This window comes from Malus sylvestris, chromosome 6 (assembly GCF_916048215.2).
Source record: "Malus sylvestris chromosome 6, drMalSylv7.2, whole genome shotgun sequence".
In the NCBI taxonomy this organism is placed as follows: Eukaryota; Viridiplantae; Streptophyta; class Magnoliopsida; order Rosales; family Rosaceae; genus Malus; species Malus sylvestris.
Genome location: NC_062265.1, coordinates 6,346,958 through 6,365,430, shown reverse-complemented (window position 1 = coordinate 6,365,430; position 18,473 = coordinate 6,346,958). Strand labels below are relative to the sequence as shown.

The following is an 18,473-nucleotide window of genomic DNA, read 5'->3' as shown; positions in this document are numbered from 1 at the left end:
ATTAAAATTATGTCTTTTTCATTAAAATTTAAGTTCTTTTGTCCCTTTTATTAACATTTAAGGGTTTTTCATTAAAATTTAAGTCTTTTCATTAAAATAAACTTAGCCCAAGTTCTTTTCATGAAAGTTTCCTTTTATAAAAGCTGTAGTCTAGATGTCATTTAAAAATAAGCAAGATATTTTATTTTTACTAAACATTTTTTATTGTTTAACCTTAAAGTGAAACAAATAATAGTTAGATTATGTGCTAATCTACATGTAAATAAAATAAATTTTTATTTTTTATTTTTACCAAACGATATTATCTACACTAAGGGAGTAGGGGAATATGCTAAGCCTCACAATGGGCTAACAATAATGTGGTTTAAATTTGTCTTTGGTGAGAATTGAACCTAAAATCTCTTACTTACTAGTGAAGAGGAATACCACTGAACCATACTACTAAGTGGCATATAAATTTTAAATTAAAATAGAAAATAAACAATTTTTTTTTGTTTTTTTTGTTAATAAATTAAATCACAATATAAATAGTTGTAGCCAACATTATTCCTCCCCTAATGTCCCTAAATTAATGCAGGCAATTTAATCTGCCCCTATTTTGTATGTAATCCACCCCTATGCTTTTTCACTAAATCCGCATCTAATATAAACTACTTTTTAATAGAACTTTCTTCGTCAACCAAATAAGAGTGAAAAGACTATTTAATCTTCTATAACAGGAAAATGATGGGTAATAATGTAATTTCATAAAACCAATTTTTGCTGTTTTTTATTGAAACTTCACATACATGCGATTTTAGCATATCTAATATTAAAAATTAAACCCCCACCCCTTGTGTAGATACTATCGTTATCCAAAAAAAAAATTAAAAAAAAAAACAAAAACCTCTCTTACCACTCCCGCTCCCACGTTTTCTCTCCCCCATCTCTCCTTCCCATTTAAAAAAAATATTCACACACACAAAATGGGTAAGCATATGCTAATGTAAATTAATGGGGGCAATTATTTTCTTTTGCCCCTAATATTCTGCCTCTAATCATCACTTTTCCTTAATGTAGAACCTAATTAATATCTAATGGCCAATAAGCTTCAACCCTAAGCAATTCAAGAACGGAAGTTAACTTCCATCATATGTTGTTGAAGAATTCTAAATATTGCATGTCAATATTGATAGGGTGTGATTTTCAAACACTTTTAATTAAATTTTTACACATTTCTCTCTCTACTTTTAGTCATTAGATTGAATAAAATAAACAGAAATAAATAACAATATTAAGCACGGATGTGTGAGAGACAGCCTCTCCTATATATTTGACCACCCCTGAGGGTAGTGTTGTGAGCAGAGGCGGATGGAAGTAGGGACCAAGGTGGTCCCAGGACCACTCAAAGTCTGAAAAATATACATGTGATATTTTGAGGATCTTCTTACTATTTGGTATGGGTCCCTTTTGTGCCTACTAAATGTTTGTTGTAATGCATACTAGGCATATCTCGACATGTTATGTCAACAGCACTCGACAAATTCTCTCTATATAATCATCAGATTCCTTCGGCGTATGCCATATCTGTTGACATGTGTGCAACATGGTTTAGCTGAATTTTTTTGTGCATTTCTTGATATGTTTCTATATAAAAAATTTGTATTTAACAATGCGACTCTCCAAAATTCAAATCTTGGATCTGCAACTAGTTATGAGTGCGTTGAGAAATTTTGTAAAATGAAACATATCTTGTCATGGCTACTATGTAAGCAACTCCTACTAATGCGAAGATCTTTACGTGATCTAGGGCTGAGCCCAACCGAGTATCACTGTGCTCAAGTTTGACCTATTTAATATTTTTGGCTTGCTTTTTGTACAAGCAATATTAAACTAAACCATAAAAAAACCATTATTCTTACAACACATCTAATCATGAGTTGAGGACATGTATTTTTTTTATAAATATTATTACGTGTCAATGAACTATCGAACCAAGCTCAACTTATTTTGAGCTATCTTACAAAAAAAATTTAACTACTCACGAACTTTATGAGTTGAACATATTAATGTTCAATCTTGGCTTGTTTTAAAATCAAGTCAAACAAGGTTTAACTTGGTTCTTTTAGGTGCTGAGCTTTGACTAGCCGAACTGCAAGCTCGAACTGTTTGGAGCCGATATATAATTCTAATGTGGACTCTGACTACGGCTATGTATTCAACGTGAATACTCATGGTACCCATAAACCCTCCTTTTTTTCTTATATATTCAGCTTTGCAGAATAGCCTTGCGAGATCTCAAGTATTTTGTGGGTCTTCAAAGCTTTTTGCAAAAGACTAGGTTCGTTTTGTTCTACGAAGTTGAACTACTCAGTGTTCAGACCATTAGACGAAGGTCACTTTTCTCCAGACTATGATAACCCTCGTTCAACTATCAAATTATTACAACAACGATCTAAAATAATAAAAAATAAAAACAAATCCGAAAGAAGTACAACATTACTCTACTGCCACTGTTAAAATTATAACTTACTGGATAAAGTCCACAATTTGGTCCTACAACCAAAAACCCTAGTTGGGGGAGTCAATCCCTATTTTCATTGTCAATATGGTAAAGAATGGGCATCTGGTCAATGACTTATGAGAAATTTTATTTGAACCTATATAATTTCACTCCATATTCAACTTAAACTCTAAATGTGAATTGTCTTTTTTCCCTCTATTATGTAATTAGCATAACATACAAGATGAAATTAACAATTAAATTAAAATTTATCAATAAACATCCACTCAGTAATCAAACCTTATCATTACCCAAGCTTTCTCTTGCGTTCTATTCTAGCTAAAACCTAAGACGTTCTGATAGAGAGAAACGAGCTCTTTTTGATAGATGGATGGTGATTTGGAAGTTTTGGATCCCTCAACTAATTAATGTATGGATCGATTTATGCAAGTTTTTTTGTTTGATTTCAATTATTTTTGTTTAGGGTTTAGGAGTGTATTGCCTGCAAAAAAATTAATTCGTTAGCCCAAGTTTGTGTGCGAAACAAAGGAAAGAAAAAAGCGATTTATGCCCTACCTTTTGACGTGAGAAAGAAGGAGAGTTGTAAAGGAAAATGGTCTTTGATTGGTGGGATTTATTCTAAAATTAAGGTTGCAGCTATGTTATTTTCCATGGAGCGCATGCTTCATTCTAACGTGTTTTTGTTTTGTAAATGAAAAAAGGTCTTTGATTGGCGGGATTAATTCTCACCAATTCTTATTTATTTCAATTTTAATTTCGATTAAATCATGAAGAATTGAAAGGAAATATGACGAACTTGTTAAGAGGAGAAAATGCCAGAAAAGAGAACGTATGCCTTGGTTTTGAGTTTTTACTTTTTAAATGGGTATAAAAATAAATTTACATATTGATTTTGGTTTGTGAGGGTAGTTTAGGAAGTAAGTTTGGGTATAAAGAAATATTGACGGTTTAATTAAAAATAATATGGGTATAAAAAAAATAAGTTAGGTGTAAAACGATATTTTACAGGTTTAAATAAAATTTTGTGATGAGTTATCATATCTCTAGCTTATAGGTTGGACAAAACGGCCGCTAAATACATTATATAACTTTTTTGTTTAGTACATCAATATTTTTACACTAAGGGGAGGGTGAGTTCAGCTAAACCACATAATGGACAACTTAATTTAGTATCAAATTCGTCATCCACAAGATTTGAACTTAATACCTCTTACTTCCAAGTGAAGAAGAATGTCACTAGACCATAGTACTGAGTGGCATTATATAACTTTTCAAATAACAAAAAATTCTAGGAAATATTTTCAACGGGCTAGAAATTCTCATAAAACAATGGAACAAAAACTAGGTAAGACGTCAAATTAGTCATGCATAGAAAACATTTTTTTTTTAAATGGGTTAGAAGTATTTTCTCATGAATCATATAACTTTTTTTTTTATAGCTTAGGGCTATTTGGTATCTTTTTTAAATTTAATTTTTATGTTTTAAAAAAAATGATGAATATAACTAAATTAGTTGATTCATGAGTTTCAAAAACAAAAAATTAGAATCAAGAAGGATACCAAACAAAGGAAAGATGAGGTTTTTTGCATTTGGTTGTCCCGACGGCTTCAAATGATATCAACTTTTAGAAATTTTGTAAACCATATGACATAGTTGTTGATAATTATATTATTATTTAAATGTTGATTAATGTGTTTATATTATATTAATGATACGTCATATGATTTACAAATTTAATTTAAAAAAGTTAATCTACCTAGCATTACTCTTAACTTTTTATCCTTTTTCAACTGAATATCGGTGTTTGATGGTAGAAAATGAACAGAGCTTGCTAGGTAATAATGCGCTTTTAATCATATCTCAAACAAATTAATGCTTTAATTTTCCTTTCATGTGGCTTAATAACCCCCACACTGGCGGCTGGCCATATAATGTAAACTTTTGCTTTCCATATGTGAATCCTCGCAAGATCTAATTATAAAAAAGAGGAAACCTTTTTTGTTGAAGGGAAACCTAGTTTAGGAAATCAAATCTTTCTTCTTAGTCGCTAATGATATATGTTAAGCTACCTAATGATTTCATGGAGACTAAAAACATGAGATACGAGTTGGTTTAAATAGTTAACTAACCTAGTTTAGAAAATCAAAGCTTTCTTCTTAGTCATTAATGATATATGTTAAGCTACCTAATGATTTCATGGAGACTAAAATCATGAGAGACAAGTTGAGTTCAATTTAATTAACATATAAAGTGAAATCAACACATCTCTTATCTATTTAGTGGCAACAAATTGCAAGTGCAGTTGCTAGTCCCCATTAGAAAAAGTACAGGGTCATGTTACTTCGTCCTTTCCTCCCTAGAAAGTGCTGGTTGCTACGATCCTCTCAATCTCTCTCTCTCTCTCCTTTTCTCTCTCTTTAGGCAAAAAAAATTCTCTTTTGTTCATGATCATAATGTTTGGCTACTGAAAGAATAACAAGTTCTACTAAAATGAATAATGTCTAATCACAAATGGACACATGATAAAATAAATAAATAGTAGAAAACTAGAACCAATCACTCCAGAAATAGACACGTGTCTATTTTCAATTGGATTTTCTGTAAGATTTGCTGCTTTTCTTTCAATAACCAAGCGTTTATTCTTTGTTCATTTTCTCATGTAATGATCATTGTAAACTAGTGGGCTAAAGATGTCTAGCTATAGGGTTGGCATGTTGAAATCAATCAAATAATAATGAAACTCACCTTCTTAATCATATCCTACGTCTCAAATTCTCAATCATAACCTACGTCTAGTAGCCAACTGGTCTCTATAGAAATTGAAGATCTCTCTCTTTCTCTCCCTCCCTTTCCTTAATATTGATGGATTTTCTACTTTATCTGCATTAGTTGGTGCTTTAATACTTATCATAGTTAATTAAAGGGGCTTTTAGAATTAGGGCTCAAATAAGAGTATTTTTAGATTTTAACTTGAATAGTTTTCTAAATTTAATTTGTCCCTAATTTTAAAACTTACCATATTTAAGTAATCATATCACATTTATGCTTTTAAACTTACCATCTGAAATTTAATCAAAATTCAAATTCTTATATTAAAAAATAGTCAACAACAAAACAAAAACAATTAATATTTAAAAAAAAACTCATAGGTACGGAAGTATTTGTACGTAAGTTTCGGTACGAATGTATTGATACATATATGTTGGTATGGAAGTATTGGTACTTAAGTATTGGTAAGTAAGTTTCAGTACGAATGTGTATGTACATAAGTTTTGGTACGAATGTTTCTATACGTAACTATAGTATATAAACATACATAGGTACATAAAATGTATATACATATATATAGAGAACTTCACGTACAATGAAAAGAATGGGAACTTAATAATAAATTTCAATGATAAATAATATTTTCATTGTTTATGGGAATCGATATATAACCTACACACAAAAAATTCAATACTTATTACAACCTAATTAATATTTGAAAATTACAATTAAATGCCAAGGCCTATAGTTAGTTTTTCATTTTAAACAAGGTTTTATTCAAAAAATAATGTTTTTCAAGAATTGGAATAGAATTTTCCGCTAAATAAAATAGGCTCACTAGTATTTTATATGCAATAATAATAATTAACACTCGAACATATATCCAAACCAAACATTTTATCAAATCACCACTAGGAAATTCAGGTTTATAAATAAAATAAAATCAGCTAAAATCCTTATTTTCACCATCTTTTTTTCATACTCCTTTGAGTAATTTAATACCCCTCCATTCTAACCAATTTTATTCAACTCAAAAGGAATACATGAGACTGAAAGAGAATAAAGTAATAAAGGGGCACTTTAATTAAGGGTTTTTTTTTTCCGTAGTATTTGTGCACGGTTAATATATATAATTCTGCAACGGAAAACATTGAAGGGGGTATGAAGGGGGTATGCGGGGTGCTCCTTCGGCATACCCTAGCTCCATCTTTGATTGTGGATGCAAATTTTCATCAAGGATAAATTGAAGATCACACCAGCAAAATAATTAAGATTGTTAGGCTAATTGATAAACTCCTAAGAAATGAGGAAGGTGTTCACCAAAGGGCCTCAGATTTCTAAGGCCAAAATAAGTTGTGAGAGAAATTGAACTTGAGAGAGGTCTGAGTAGTTCATTGTGATTACTGATATCTCTTTGTTTGACTTGGCTATTTATAGGCGAGATTCCTCTTAGGCAACCTGACAGTGCCATAAGCTAGGCAGACCTCTGTGTTTTGTTAGGATGGTGCAGACCTTACTAAAGCATACCACTTGAGCAGATCTCTGGTGGTAGGCGCAGTCTTTAGTTAAAGGACTCGCCATACCAAGGGACACCCAAAGGAAATTCTAAAGAGTCAACATTTGCCTCCTTGAGCCTGTATAGAGCAAGATAAGGAGGCAGGGGTAGGGATATTGTAAAATTTTTCAGGTCAATGAGCCAAGGGCCCACTTCAACAACACCGATACTGTCCCCACTTAACCACCTGCACAATCCTCAAGTGTGAGGCTTTATCTCAAAAGGCCTTGATGTTAGTTAGAGTGGGGTAATTCTATTTAAAGTGTTTTCTCTCTGCCCTCTTGGCTGATGTGGGACAATGGGTGTTCCAACACTCCCCCGCACGTGAGACCCCATTTTGTGAGTCACACGTGGAGATCCACACATCGGCAACCATGTGAAGCCAAGTCAGGGTTCACCCATCACACGGGGCCAAATGGGGACCCACCTAATCACGTGGCATCTTTGGCCTACGTGGAGCCATGTCGGGACTCACCCATCGTGCAGGGCCAAACGAGGATCCACCTAATCACGTGGCATTACGGGCTCGTCCCCTGACTCTGATACCATGTAGAATTTTTCAAGTCGATGGGCCGAGGGCCCACTCCAACAACACCGATATTGTCCCCACTTAACCACCTACACAATCCTCAGGAGTAGGATTTTATCACAAAAGGCCTCGATGTTAGTTTGAGTGAGGTAATTCTATTTAAAGTGTTTTCTCTCTTCCCTCTTGGCCGATGTGAGACAATGAGTGTTCCAACAGATATCATGGTCCTAAAAATGACACTTTGATATGTGCTGGAACTTGAAGAGTCAACCACTCCCCTTAGGATTTTATGTATGGTCTGCTCACAACGTCAAGGATAAATATGTTATGTTGAGCTAATAGTTTACGTGTCGTTCTCCTATAATGTGATTAATTCATATATATATCTCCACATCAGTTATATAACAACTGGATTGGTTCAAATTCACTGTTACCTGACCAAAAGTACGTATTGAGTAATCATCAAGAATACTTCATGTACCTTAAAAATCTACAAGCTATACTAAAAGTGCCCAAAAGGCACTATGCAATTAAGGGTTATCCAAGTTGATTCCTTCCCTCAAACAAAGGCATTTTGTTCCTCCACAGGCGACTCTATACTATTCTTTTTCTCCACCTTTTTGTTACTATTATATTGTCTCTTATGATGTGTATAAATTAAAGACTTGTCACGTATACAGGACCCAGTTTATGAAGGTTTCTTTGGCATCAGAACTCTAAGTATTAACGATATATATATATATATATGGAGTAGAGGTCAGGAATGAGGTCAATGAAAACATGGGTGACCCACTTACGAAAATAATCAAAAGCAAAAAGCTTGATCCCACTGCGTCCTACCGCCCTTCTGAGTGCAACTGAACTACCAATCACATTGAAAAGCATAAGAAAATTTCCATTGTCGAAATGCTCTTCTTATTTTAATTAGTTGTGTGAATATGCCTACAACAGTGTGTGATATGTTATTATAATATCCAATTAATCTTAGTGCCACAAATTGTATCTTATCTCTCTTTCATCTCCGTACTCCATGCAATGTATATCTCCAAATGCTTTAGAATATTGAAACCGAAGGCCAAACTGTATTTACTCGATCACTTTTTTAAAGACTGAGATGTGCATGCAGGGGCAGGCGAAGGAGTAACTATCACGTAGCCGGGTACAGAAACGGGCAGCAGTGTAAAACACTGTTTCGGTGCAGGCCCCGTTGTATGAACCAAGGATATAAGTTCAAAGATATATTAACAAATATATTAATATCGGTGGAAATGTCTTCAAAGAAAAAACGATGAAAGCTTGATATAAAGCGTAAGAGTTACAGTTCCAAGTCAACAAATAATGCATCAAGATACACAATGATAAACTAAAAAAAGACCTAGAGAAAATTAGTATCAGGTCCCTAGTTTCTAATGTTCATTGACTAAGACCTTAACAGTTTTTAGATTTTGATCAAAGTTCTTAACATTAATATATTAATGAATTACATATAAGTTACATAATTTTTATAATAAAAATTAGTAATTGATTTAGAGTTTTAATACTCACACCCTTATTAAAATCCTAATTAATTTTTAATTCAAACATTTCCAAAATATAAAAAATAAAAAATAGAATTCGTACCCATTAACTTTTAATAAAAAAAATTCAATTTTTTAATCTTATATGTACCCATTCTTAAATATACCAATTTGTTATATGAAAAATATACCCTTTTTTTAATATAAAATGTACCCAAATTTAAATATAAAATTCATTCAATCTTTTCTCTAATCCATATTTTAAACTTATATAGGTACATTCTATTTCGTTGATTTGAGAATGTATCCATGTCAAGTTTAATAGAAGAAATTTAATAATGTTATTGAGCCGAATATATTTCTTCTTTTTTTTTTGTGTTTTTGATGAACGTACCCATGTTTTGGTACAAAAATTTTTTGGTTAGTTATGATGAACGTACCCATGTATATATGTATATATAGATCTATATACACAATATATTGGAGAGTATAATTTATCTTTAATATTTTTAATCCCATAAATTATGAATTTTATTTAAAATCTCATTAATATAAATAACTACAATTTTTTTTTAATTTAAAAATATAATAACCTACATGGAAATACATTATTCCATTAATGTCAGAGACTTCAATCAAAAACTAAAAACTACAAAGGTTTCAGTTGAAGAACATTGGTAGTTAGGGACCACATCCAAAGTGTTCCAAAAGACTTGACTTTTAATTACTATGTATTCGTGCCAATTAGATTCCAGTCAGCTGGTGGTTATGCATCATGATATCACAGCCCTAATTTTTATGAGGTAATGGTACGGTATGGGTTTGAAATTAACCTCCAACACCACCATTGACCATTCCCCTGCGAAATCCATGCTTATGCATGTAGACGTTGACAGCAAATTGGCCTATAAAACAGATCAGCATGGACCACTTAATCCCAACCAAATATTCTCTAGATTTCGACTCATGATTTTCAAAAGATTATACTTCTGATTTGGAGTGGATCCTAATTCCCTTCCTCATCATCCTCAATGCCTATGCTGCTAGCTAGTATATTGGATTTGATACACATAAAAGAGAATTCTTTTTTACTTGTTACTACGTAAGAGAGAAAATGATAGAGAGAATTGTGATGATAGATGAGCTACTAGTGCACCACTAAAACCCTAGTGTGTTTTTGACTTTCTACAATTTGCTTAACTGCTAAAACAGATTCTCATGCATCCACTTTCTATCTGTTACAGAAAGCTACGGTACATGAAAGCCCTTTTGGGCTGCTTGCAAAGCAATTTCAAGGATTCCTATAGGTTGAACCGTTGAAGTTAACCAAATTCTCACAATAACCTTAAGATGATCAGAAGCGTTGTGCTTTATTCGAAGTATTGGATTAAACTAATCCACTACGTAGAATATACCTGCTTAGAAATTGTTAGACTAATGGCCTAATAAAATCCTGAATTATAAACCCTAGCTAGGGCTATAAGATATAGCTACGAAAATTACTTAAAGTAGCAGCAAGCCAAATTTTGAAAGCTAATGAGAAATCGACGGATGATTGATAGTCATATATGCTATGCTCAAGATGCTTGAATTTCATTTAGCAATCTATTCAATGTGTGAGATTGTTCTTTTAGGAGACTATATCTCAATCTGCCACATCACCACAGAGCGTATTAAAGTCAACAGCTGTACAAGTCAACGAATATCAGTAACTCAACAACTTAAGTCAAGATTATTGGAGTTGTTATCTTGAAGTGTAGTTAGTTCATTTTTGTTTACCACCATTCAATGTGATGTATGCTCATCATCTTATTTATCACCGTTAAATTAGTTTGAATTTCCAGATTCGTGTAATAGATAGGCACAAATCTCAAAATTCAAACTCATCTGATGATGATAAATAGGATGGTGAGCATACACTATACTAAATGACGGTGAGCAAAAATACACTCTAATTATGTGTTATGTGAGTTTAGAGAAGCGTACGCAAACTGAGTTGTAATAATCATTTTGTGCAATGAGAAAATCAATTTCTATTATGGTATCAATTGCCACCGGCTTCGGACACAATGGAAGTAGTAAGTTAAGGTATGAAGAACGGACACCCGTGAAAAGTTCTAGAATATCAGAGAAATTTATGAAGGTTCTCGCTTTTATTGATAACTAGCCTTCATGCACACGCTCACAAGCGTACAGAAGGCATTTTTTTAATCATGGAGTGTTACGCGCGATTTACAAGTTTTAAATATATTTATACATGTAAATTGACAAAAGGAAAGTCAAATATAAGTAAATGAATAAATAGATCATGCTAGAAGAAACCCCTTGTAAATCAATTAAAGCAATTAAATCCACATAATAAAATCCGTCTCCATTGAATTTATATTAAGAATAGAGAAAATAATATTTAATAAACAGTTTATTGAATCACATTATTGCTAGCTTATTATGAGGCTAAGCCCACCCCCTCCCCCTTGTGTAGATAATATCGTTTGTTTTAAAAAAAAATCATTTGACAACTAATTTAATTACATTATTATCCGCGTGTGAAAGACCTTTTTTATAACTGTCATTACACACCTCTTAAGATGTTTTGAACGTGCTTAAAAATAGAGAAAATAATATTTAATGAACAACTAATTGAATTACATTATTGCTAGCTTAGTGTGAGGTACTAATTATAAAAAATAAAAAATTGTACAAAAAAAATTTAATTATTAAAAAATACTATTAAATGATGAAAATACCCCTGCCACATTTGATGCATTATTTTGAATTGCTTTTGAAGTTTTTTGTGTGAGGGGCATTTTTGTCCTATTATTTTTTTGTGAAGTTTGTGACACAAAAAAAAAAAAAAAAACTGTTGGCTTTATATATAAAGATAGAATGAAAAAATGAATGAAATACAATCCTAGTTGTTTAAATAGTTCTACAAAACCATAAAATCGAAAGGGAATAAAAAGAAAAGTAAACAAATACACAAGATAAATAAAATCTGTTTTTTACCCACACCCACTGAACGGTCTCAAACGCCCAAAATCAAATTGAGTTAGTGGAAAAATCACGTGTTTCATTTGTCTTATATCGTTCCCTTTTCGAAAAGATATCCTAGAATGAGAACGGACTCCTACAACTCTGAAAAACACTATTAAACACATAAAACTCTTTAATCCCCTTCTTGAAAAGAACTTGACCTAGAGTTATATAGGTACAACGGCACATCATCAAGGTGAAAAACATAAGATCACTGAAAGTGCTAAATTAATATCCCCATTGTTGCTAGCAACCCCACCGCATAAGCATTGTCATCAATCTTCTTCAAGATCTTACACATGGCCAAACTTGCATGGCTTTTGAAGTACTTATTGTAGGTACCTACCGGAAAAACTCATTCTTCAGAAAGACCATGACAGAATCGTCCTCTAGGAAAACTTGGGAAGGCCTCTGCTTGCTGGAGAATCTTTTTATTAGGGACCCAATTCGCACTCGAAAGTTTTGAATCATCCATTTGTTCAATTAACAGGTTCGTTTAAGTACTAATAATTATATCGTTCAATTCAGTCTACAAGGCATTGAAGTAATCAGCAAGTAAATGATGAAATTAATTAATAATATTAGTGTAAATGTATTGCTGTATAAAATAAAAATAAAAGATAAGAGTGTTGTTCTCCAAGGCCTAATTAATAAATATTTTGCACAAAGCCGTCTTCTTAACATCAAAGCTTAAACCTGATCATGAATCAGTACCCTAGTCAACTGAAGGTTATAGTGGAGAGGGCCATGGTCTTGTACTGTACTTGATTTAAGACTTTACAATCCTTATGTGGAATAATACTCAACAAAATTTATGTAAAGATAAATGTAATGTAAGAGCAATGTTTAGGAGATCACATCGTATAATGAGATAAACTCAATGGTTCACATACATGTACACATTACTTGACATATCAGATGATCTTTCTATATTTAAAACATAATCGTGGTAACTTTTTAAAGCTTCTCTCTCAATGTGGCAGGTTACCACTCATTTGGCACCTTATACAGAATTTTAAATTGACTCTAAACATATTACCTCCACTAAATCATTCTTGAGTTGATCATATAAGATAGAGCATATCGATCAGGATCTTGAAATAAAAATAAAAAACGGATATTGACCAATCAGAATTCATTGATTAACACTTTGTTTCGTACCAAAATACACGGATATCTATTGATGCTGGTCATTAAAACTGTATCAGCAACAATAGTGAAAGACATATTTATATCCTGTTGAGGAATCAAGTCCATTTATTCTTGACACTGATGAGACTGTGAGAGGAAGGAAACCTTTCGGCTTTTGCTGCTTTATCAAAGTGTTGGAATGGATGCTTGTCACATCTTTTCAAAGTTTCTGGTGATGAGGAAATTCCAAAAGATATATTGGGTCAAAGTCCCTCTTAATCTTTCAAAATGCTTGCGCCTTTTTCTATCTTATTCTGCATGCTCTCCCCTAGAACACAAGAACCAGAACTTTGGGGCTACTTCTTATTGGGACACTCAAAAGATTTTATATAGAAATATATATATATATATATATATATATATATATATATATATATATATATATGTATGTATATGTTTGTTTACACGTTTAGACAGGCCTTTAAGGAAAGAGATTTTCATTTTTTGAAAAAAAAAATAGGGATTAGTTGTGAGACTCGTTCTACATTGAACTTCAATGATTCAATCCATTTATTTTATAAGTCTCGATTCATAAATCATTCTTACAAAAATTCAATTCGATCAAAAATCATTTGCCTATTTAATTATCACAATGAAATTTCATTGTTTTTTATAGAATAAACAAAGTGTTCGTCAATTTCTTTGAACTCAATTAGATGTCTCATATATTTCCGATTTGGCCAATATTTTGCAAGAATGATCTAAGAAGTGCAACTTGAAAAATAGACAGTTCGAATCGTTAAAATTCGATGTAATGTAGACCCCACAAGGATCCCATTAAAAAAAAGTAGAAATCTCTTCCTTTAAAAGCCTTCCATGTATATATGTGTGTGTGCGCGCGTGTGTATGTATATATATACACACACACTGTGTAGTGTACATGTGTGTGCATTAGAGAGAGAGAGAGAGAGAAAGAGAGAGAGAGAGAGAGAGAGAGAGAGGGGAAGGGTTTAAAGGTCATTTTAAAACTTGGTGCATGGCTTTCACTAAAGGTATGGGTTCTCACATTTCAATCTTTAGTGAAAGAATCAAGCAATAGACCATTGCCCCAAATGCATATTTAAACCCTTCACACCCAGCTGTCCCATGGAAGCCAAAGCACTTAAACTTATCGTATGTTGTAGCACAAAAAGCATGGCCACCACCACCAGCCAAACTACAGCACCCAGAAACAGCACCACTGCTGCTGCCTCCATTTGCTTCTCCAAGTATCTTCATTCGCTGTCCCAAACACCCCACAGGCTTAGGAGGAGAATGCTTGCCACATGGACCCCTGACGAAGAGCTGAACCAAGTGAGGCAAAGGTCAGGGGCAGACATGAAAAGGAAACTCAAGTGGTATGATTTGATTGCCCTCGGCGTTGGAGGAATGCTTGGTGTTGGAGTCTTTGTCACAACTGGACCTGTCGCCCACCAGACGGCTGGCCCTTCCGTCTTCATTTCCTATATCGTAGCTGGAATGTCAGCCCTCCTTTCTTCCTTGTGTTACGCTGAATTCTCTGTCCAAATCCCAGTTGCAGGTGGTGCCTTTAGTTATCTCCGATTGACCTTCGGTACGTACATACGTATGAAAATTTATTTAATTAGCCTACTTACTAGCTAAATATATAAATATATTCTTCAGTTTCTTCTTTTTTAATTACTTTCATTTGTATAATGAAGGAGAATTTGTGGGTTACTTTGCTGGGGCTAATATACTTATGGAGTACGTATTGTCGAACGCCGCTGTTGCCAGAAGTTTTACTGAGTATTTATCCTCTACATTTGGAGAAAATGATCCAAGGACATGGAGAGTAGAAGTGAATGGTTTGGTAAAGGGATATGATATGTTGGACTTCCCAGCTGTTGCTCTTGTTCTTCTTCTCACTCTCTGCCTTTGCCATAGGTTACATGATCTTCCTGCCTATAATTTTTTTCCCTTCCTTTTACTATATATTATATTTTACTTTCCTATTTTCATAATTTGTGTGACCAACATTTTGCAACTGGCAAGAACTTTTTTAGAGTATTTTACACTACAGAAAGTCCAAATATTTATCACTTACCAACTTTTTTTTTTAGTATATTACCATTGCATATTGATAATAATTTCTCAAGTGTTTATTTTCTTTTTTTTTTGGGTTCTCAAGTGATGGTATCTTTAATTTGTTTGAGTGGATCATGAAAACGATGGGTGATTTATATTAATTTCTTTTTTTGGATTAATAATGCAGCACAAAGGAAAGCTCCCTGTTGAACTTAATTATGACAGTCTTCCATGTGGTTTTCTTTGGATTTATTATAATTGCTGGTTTCTGCAATGGGACTTCCAAAAACTTGGTGAAGCCTAAAGGAATTGCTCCTTATGGTGTTAGAGGTGTTCTTGATGGGGCAGCTAGGGTTTACTTCAGCTATATCGGCTATGACTCGGCTTCAACCATGGCGGAAGAGATCCAAAGCCCTTTGACGAGCTTGCCAATTGGAATCGTTGGTTCCGTAGTCATCACCTCTGTGCTTTATTGCCTCATGGCCTTGTCCTTGTGTTTGATGGTTCCTTACAACAAGGTAACAATTTTTGTTAAAAATGAGTACTATACGCAAGTGGTGGATTAGCCCTGGTGGATAGGGCTTTTATCTTCAATCCGAATTTCAAATTCTCCCTCCTTTTAGTCTAACTTAGATTAGTATTTTTTCTGTATTTCTAATGAGTGATCTGGAATTAATCGTTAAAATGCATGGATTGATAGATAACAGAAAAAGTGACATTTTCAACGGCATTCAAAGAAATTGGTTGGGGATGGGCAAGCAATGTGGTAGGGGCAGGTGCAAGCTTGGGGATTGTCGCTTCACTTTTGGTAGCAATGTTAGGCCAAGCAAGATACCTTTGTGTCATTGGAAGGGCCCGGCTGGTGCCCTCATGGTTAGCCAAGGTCCATCCTTCAACTGGCACTCCATTGAATGCCACCCTTTTCTTGGGTAATTTAGTAAACCTTTGACTATATTCCCCGTAGGCGTTTAATAACTGTCACGCATACGGGAGAGTTCAACTCTTTATATACTTACAAGTACTGATCTTGAATTGATTTTTAAGTGTTGAAAATGCACCCCTTTGATCATACAAGATTAGGAACGGTTAAAGAAAAAAATAGAGTAGAAAACCGAGCAAACTGATGAATATCCTTTTCTCTCCTAAATATGATGCAGGACTTTGCACAGCATCAATTGCGCTCTTCACCGACCTCGAAATAGTAATGGAAATGATCTCTATCGGCACGCTCTTGGTGTTCTACCTTGTGGCGAATGCTCTCATTTACCGGCGATACGTGATCATTAGCAACAACCCTCCATTTCAAACTCTCTTGTTCCTCTTCCTCCTCTCATCAAGTGCTATTGGCTTTTCCATGTCATGGAAGTTTCATCAACAATGGTGGGGGCTACCGCTTTTCGGGGTGTCCACAGTCACCATCATTGCCTTCTTCAACTACGCAATTCCTTGCGTTCGCCATCAGATAGGGTGGTCGATGCCATTCATGCCATGGCCTGCTGCACTGTCCATCTTCCTTAATGTGTTCCTCATGACGACACTGAAAAAGTTCTCGTTCGAAAGGTTTGCAATATGGGCATGTTTCATAACGCTGTTCTATTTGTTGTATGGTGTTCACTCAACCTATCAGGCAGAGGAGATGGGGAGTGGTGAGGATGAAGTGAATCCAAGCTCAGCTGTGCAACAAACTAAGCTAGACAATATGCAAGTACTTTGACTAAATTATGTAATATCTTCTTTCTTCTTTGTTTCTATTTTTTTGCTTCCTATAGCAGTTTTTGTGGTATTTAAGTTTGGGTTTAGGAGTTCCAATCAAGCAAAAAGGAATTCCAATGAAACAAAATAGCAAAGTTAATTCTGTATGACATTGCCATATTAAAACAAAGAGTAATGGAAAACCAAAGTGCTGTCTATGTGTGTTGAGAGATTCTCGGACAGGAGCTTCCGTGACACGTCATTCGCCTGCAACTGGTTCCCAGACCAGCCTATTTTGGAGGAGTTGAATGAAGGTGGGATCACCTTGTCTGTGTCTTGAGTGGATTATGACATACATAGTGAAGCCCCTACCCAAGAATAGGGAAGCCCCTACCCAAGCATAGGGAAGCCCCTACCCAAGAATTGTTTTTTCAAAGCAAGGATATACATGCTGTACTTTTTTTTTTTCTGCGGTTTTCCATTTTTGCTTCATCTGTAACTATCATCACAGAAACTCTTAATGGGAGCGGAAAAAAGATGATTGGGGTCACCAAGCAAGTAAATGGTGGACACTAAACTAAAATAATATCATGGTCCAAGGAAAAGAAAGGGGGGAATTATGAACCTCTAGGAAAAAAAGTCAACTTTCCATGTTTTAATCATTTTTAATGTATTATTTATCTTCTTCAACTCTCAAAATCCCTCACTCTTAACAACAAATTCCTAACCAATGAAACTACAAACACATCAATTGAGAAAAATTATTTTGGGTTTTTATCACAAATGGTCTCTGAAATTAACCATCACCATCAAGATTGGTCCCTGAAATTAAAAACCAATTAATGTAGTCCCTAAAAATAGGTGTCGCAAATCAATGTGGTCCTTCCATCACAATTCTGTTAAAAATTTTGTTAAATGTGATGTGGCCCCACAAGATTTATGGGTTTTTATCACAAATGGTCTATAAAATTGACTCACACTATCAAGATGGTCCTTGAAATTGACCCACACCATCAATATGGTCCTTGAAATTGAAAATCAATCAATGTAGCCCTTGATCTGTCGCAAATCATTATGATCCTTCCATCACAATTCTGTAAAAAAAAATTGTTATGTGCTGATGTGGGTTTAATAATTAATTAAAAAAGTTGTCTAAATACCTTTTTGCATTGGAATTTTTTTTTATAGTAGGGCCTACTCCAAAGAGAGCTCTCTTCCATAAATTTTCAAAGGCACAAGGTTAACCAAGGCCTAAGAGGGGGTGTGGAAATAGTTTTCAACCAACAATGGACGCATCTCGATTATAACCTCATTATCTCAAGGCAACCTCGTTGTTCTTTACATTACCAGACCATCAGGGAAGTGTCGAACAAGCTCTCCAAGATAGGTTGTGAGGATGTTGATCACCTAAATGTTAACGGTGATGTCCCAGAAGTCGTTGCCAATGGACCAAGCCGTCACCAAAAGTGATCTCGATCCAGGTTCAATTAGGCGAATGGTGTTGAAGTGTGTAAAGATGAGTGTATTGAGATTTTTTTAGAGAATAGAGAGTGAAGGTGGTATAGAAATGTGGACTGGAATTGGAGGACTAGGTTTTTTGGGCTGACAATTTTTTTTTAACTATTAAATTATTAAGCCTATTTGTAATTTATTTTAAT

At 34.0% G+C, this 18,473-nt stretch overlaps 1 protein-coding gene across 1 annotated transcript; it reads left to right on the top strand.

Moving 5' to 3' along the window:
• Positions 1-14,052: 14,052 nt before the first annotated feature.
• On the top strand, positions 14,053-17,280 carry LOC126626817 (cationic amino acid transporter 6, chloroplastic-like). Its single transcript, XM_050296218.1, has 5 exons — positions 14,053-14,650; positions 14,760-14,982; positions 15,311-15,641; positions 15,824-16,052; positions 16,281-17,280. The coding sequence occupies exons 1-5, from the start codon at positions 14,185-14,187 to the stop codon at positions 16,835-16,837; spliced, it is 1,806 nt and encodes a 601-aa protein (XP_050152175.1). The 5' UTR covers positions 14,053-14,184; the 3' UTR covers positions 16,838-17,280.
• Positions 17,281-18,473: the final 1,193 nt, after the last annotated feature.

Coding starts and splice junctions, on each gene's coding strand:
- LOC126626817 (XM_050296218.1), top strand. CDS start 14,185: ATGGAAGCCAAAGCACTTAAACTTATCGTATGTTGTAGCACAAAAAGC. Junction 14,983..15,310: donor ACTCTCTGCCTTTGCCATAG/GTTACATGATCT, acceptor TTAATAATGCAG/CACAAAGGAAAGCTCCCTGT. Junction 16,053..16,280: donor GAATGCCACCCTTTTCTTGG/GTAATTTAGTAA, acceptor AATATGATGCAG/GACTTTGCACAGCATCAATT.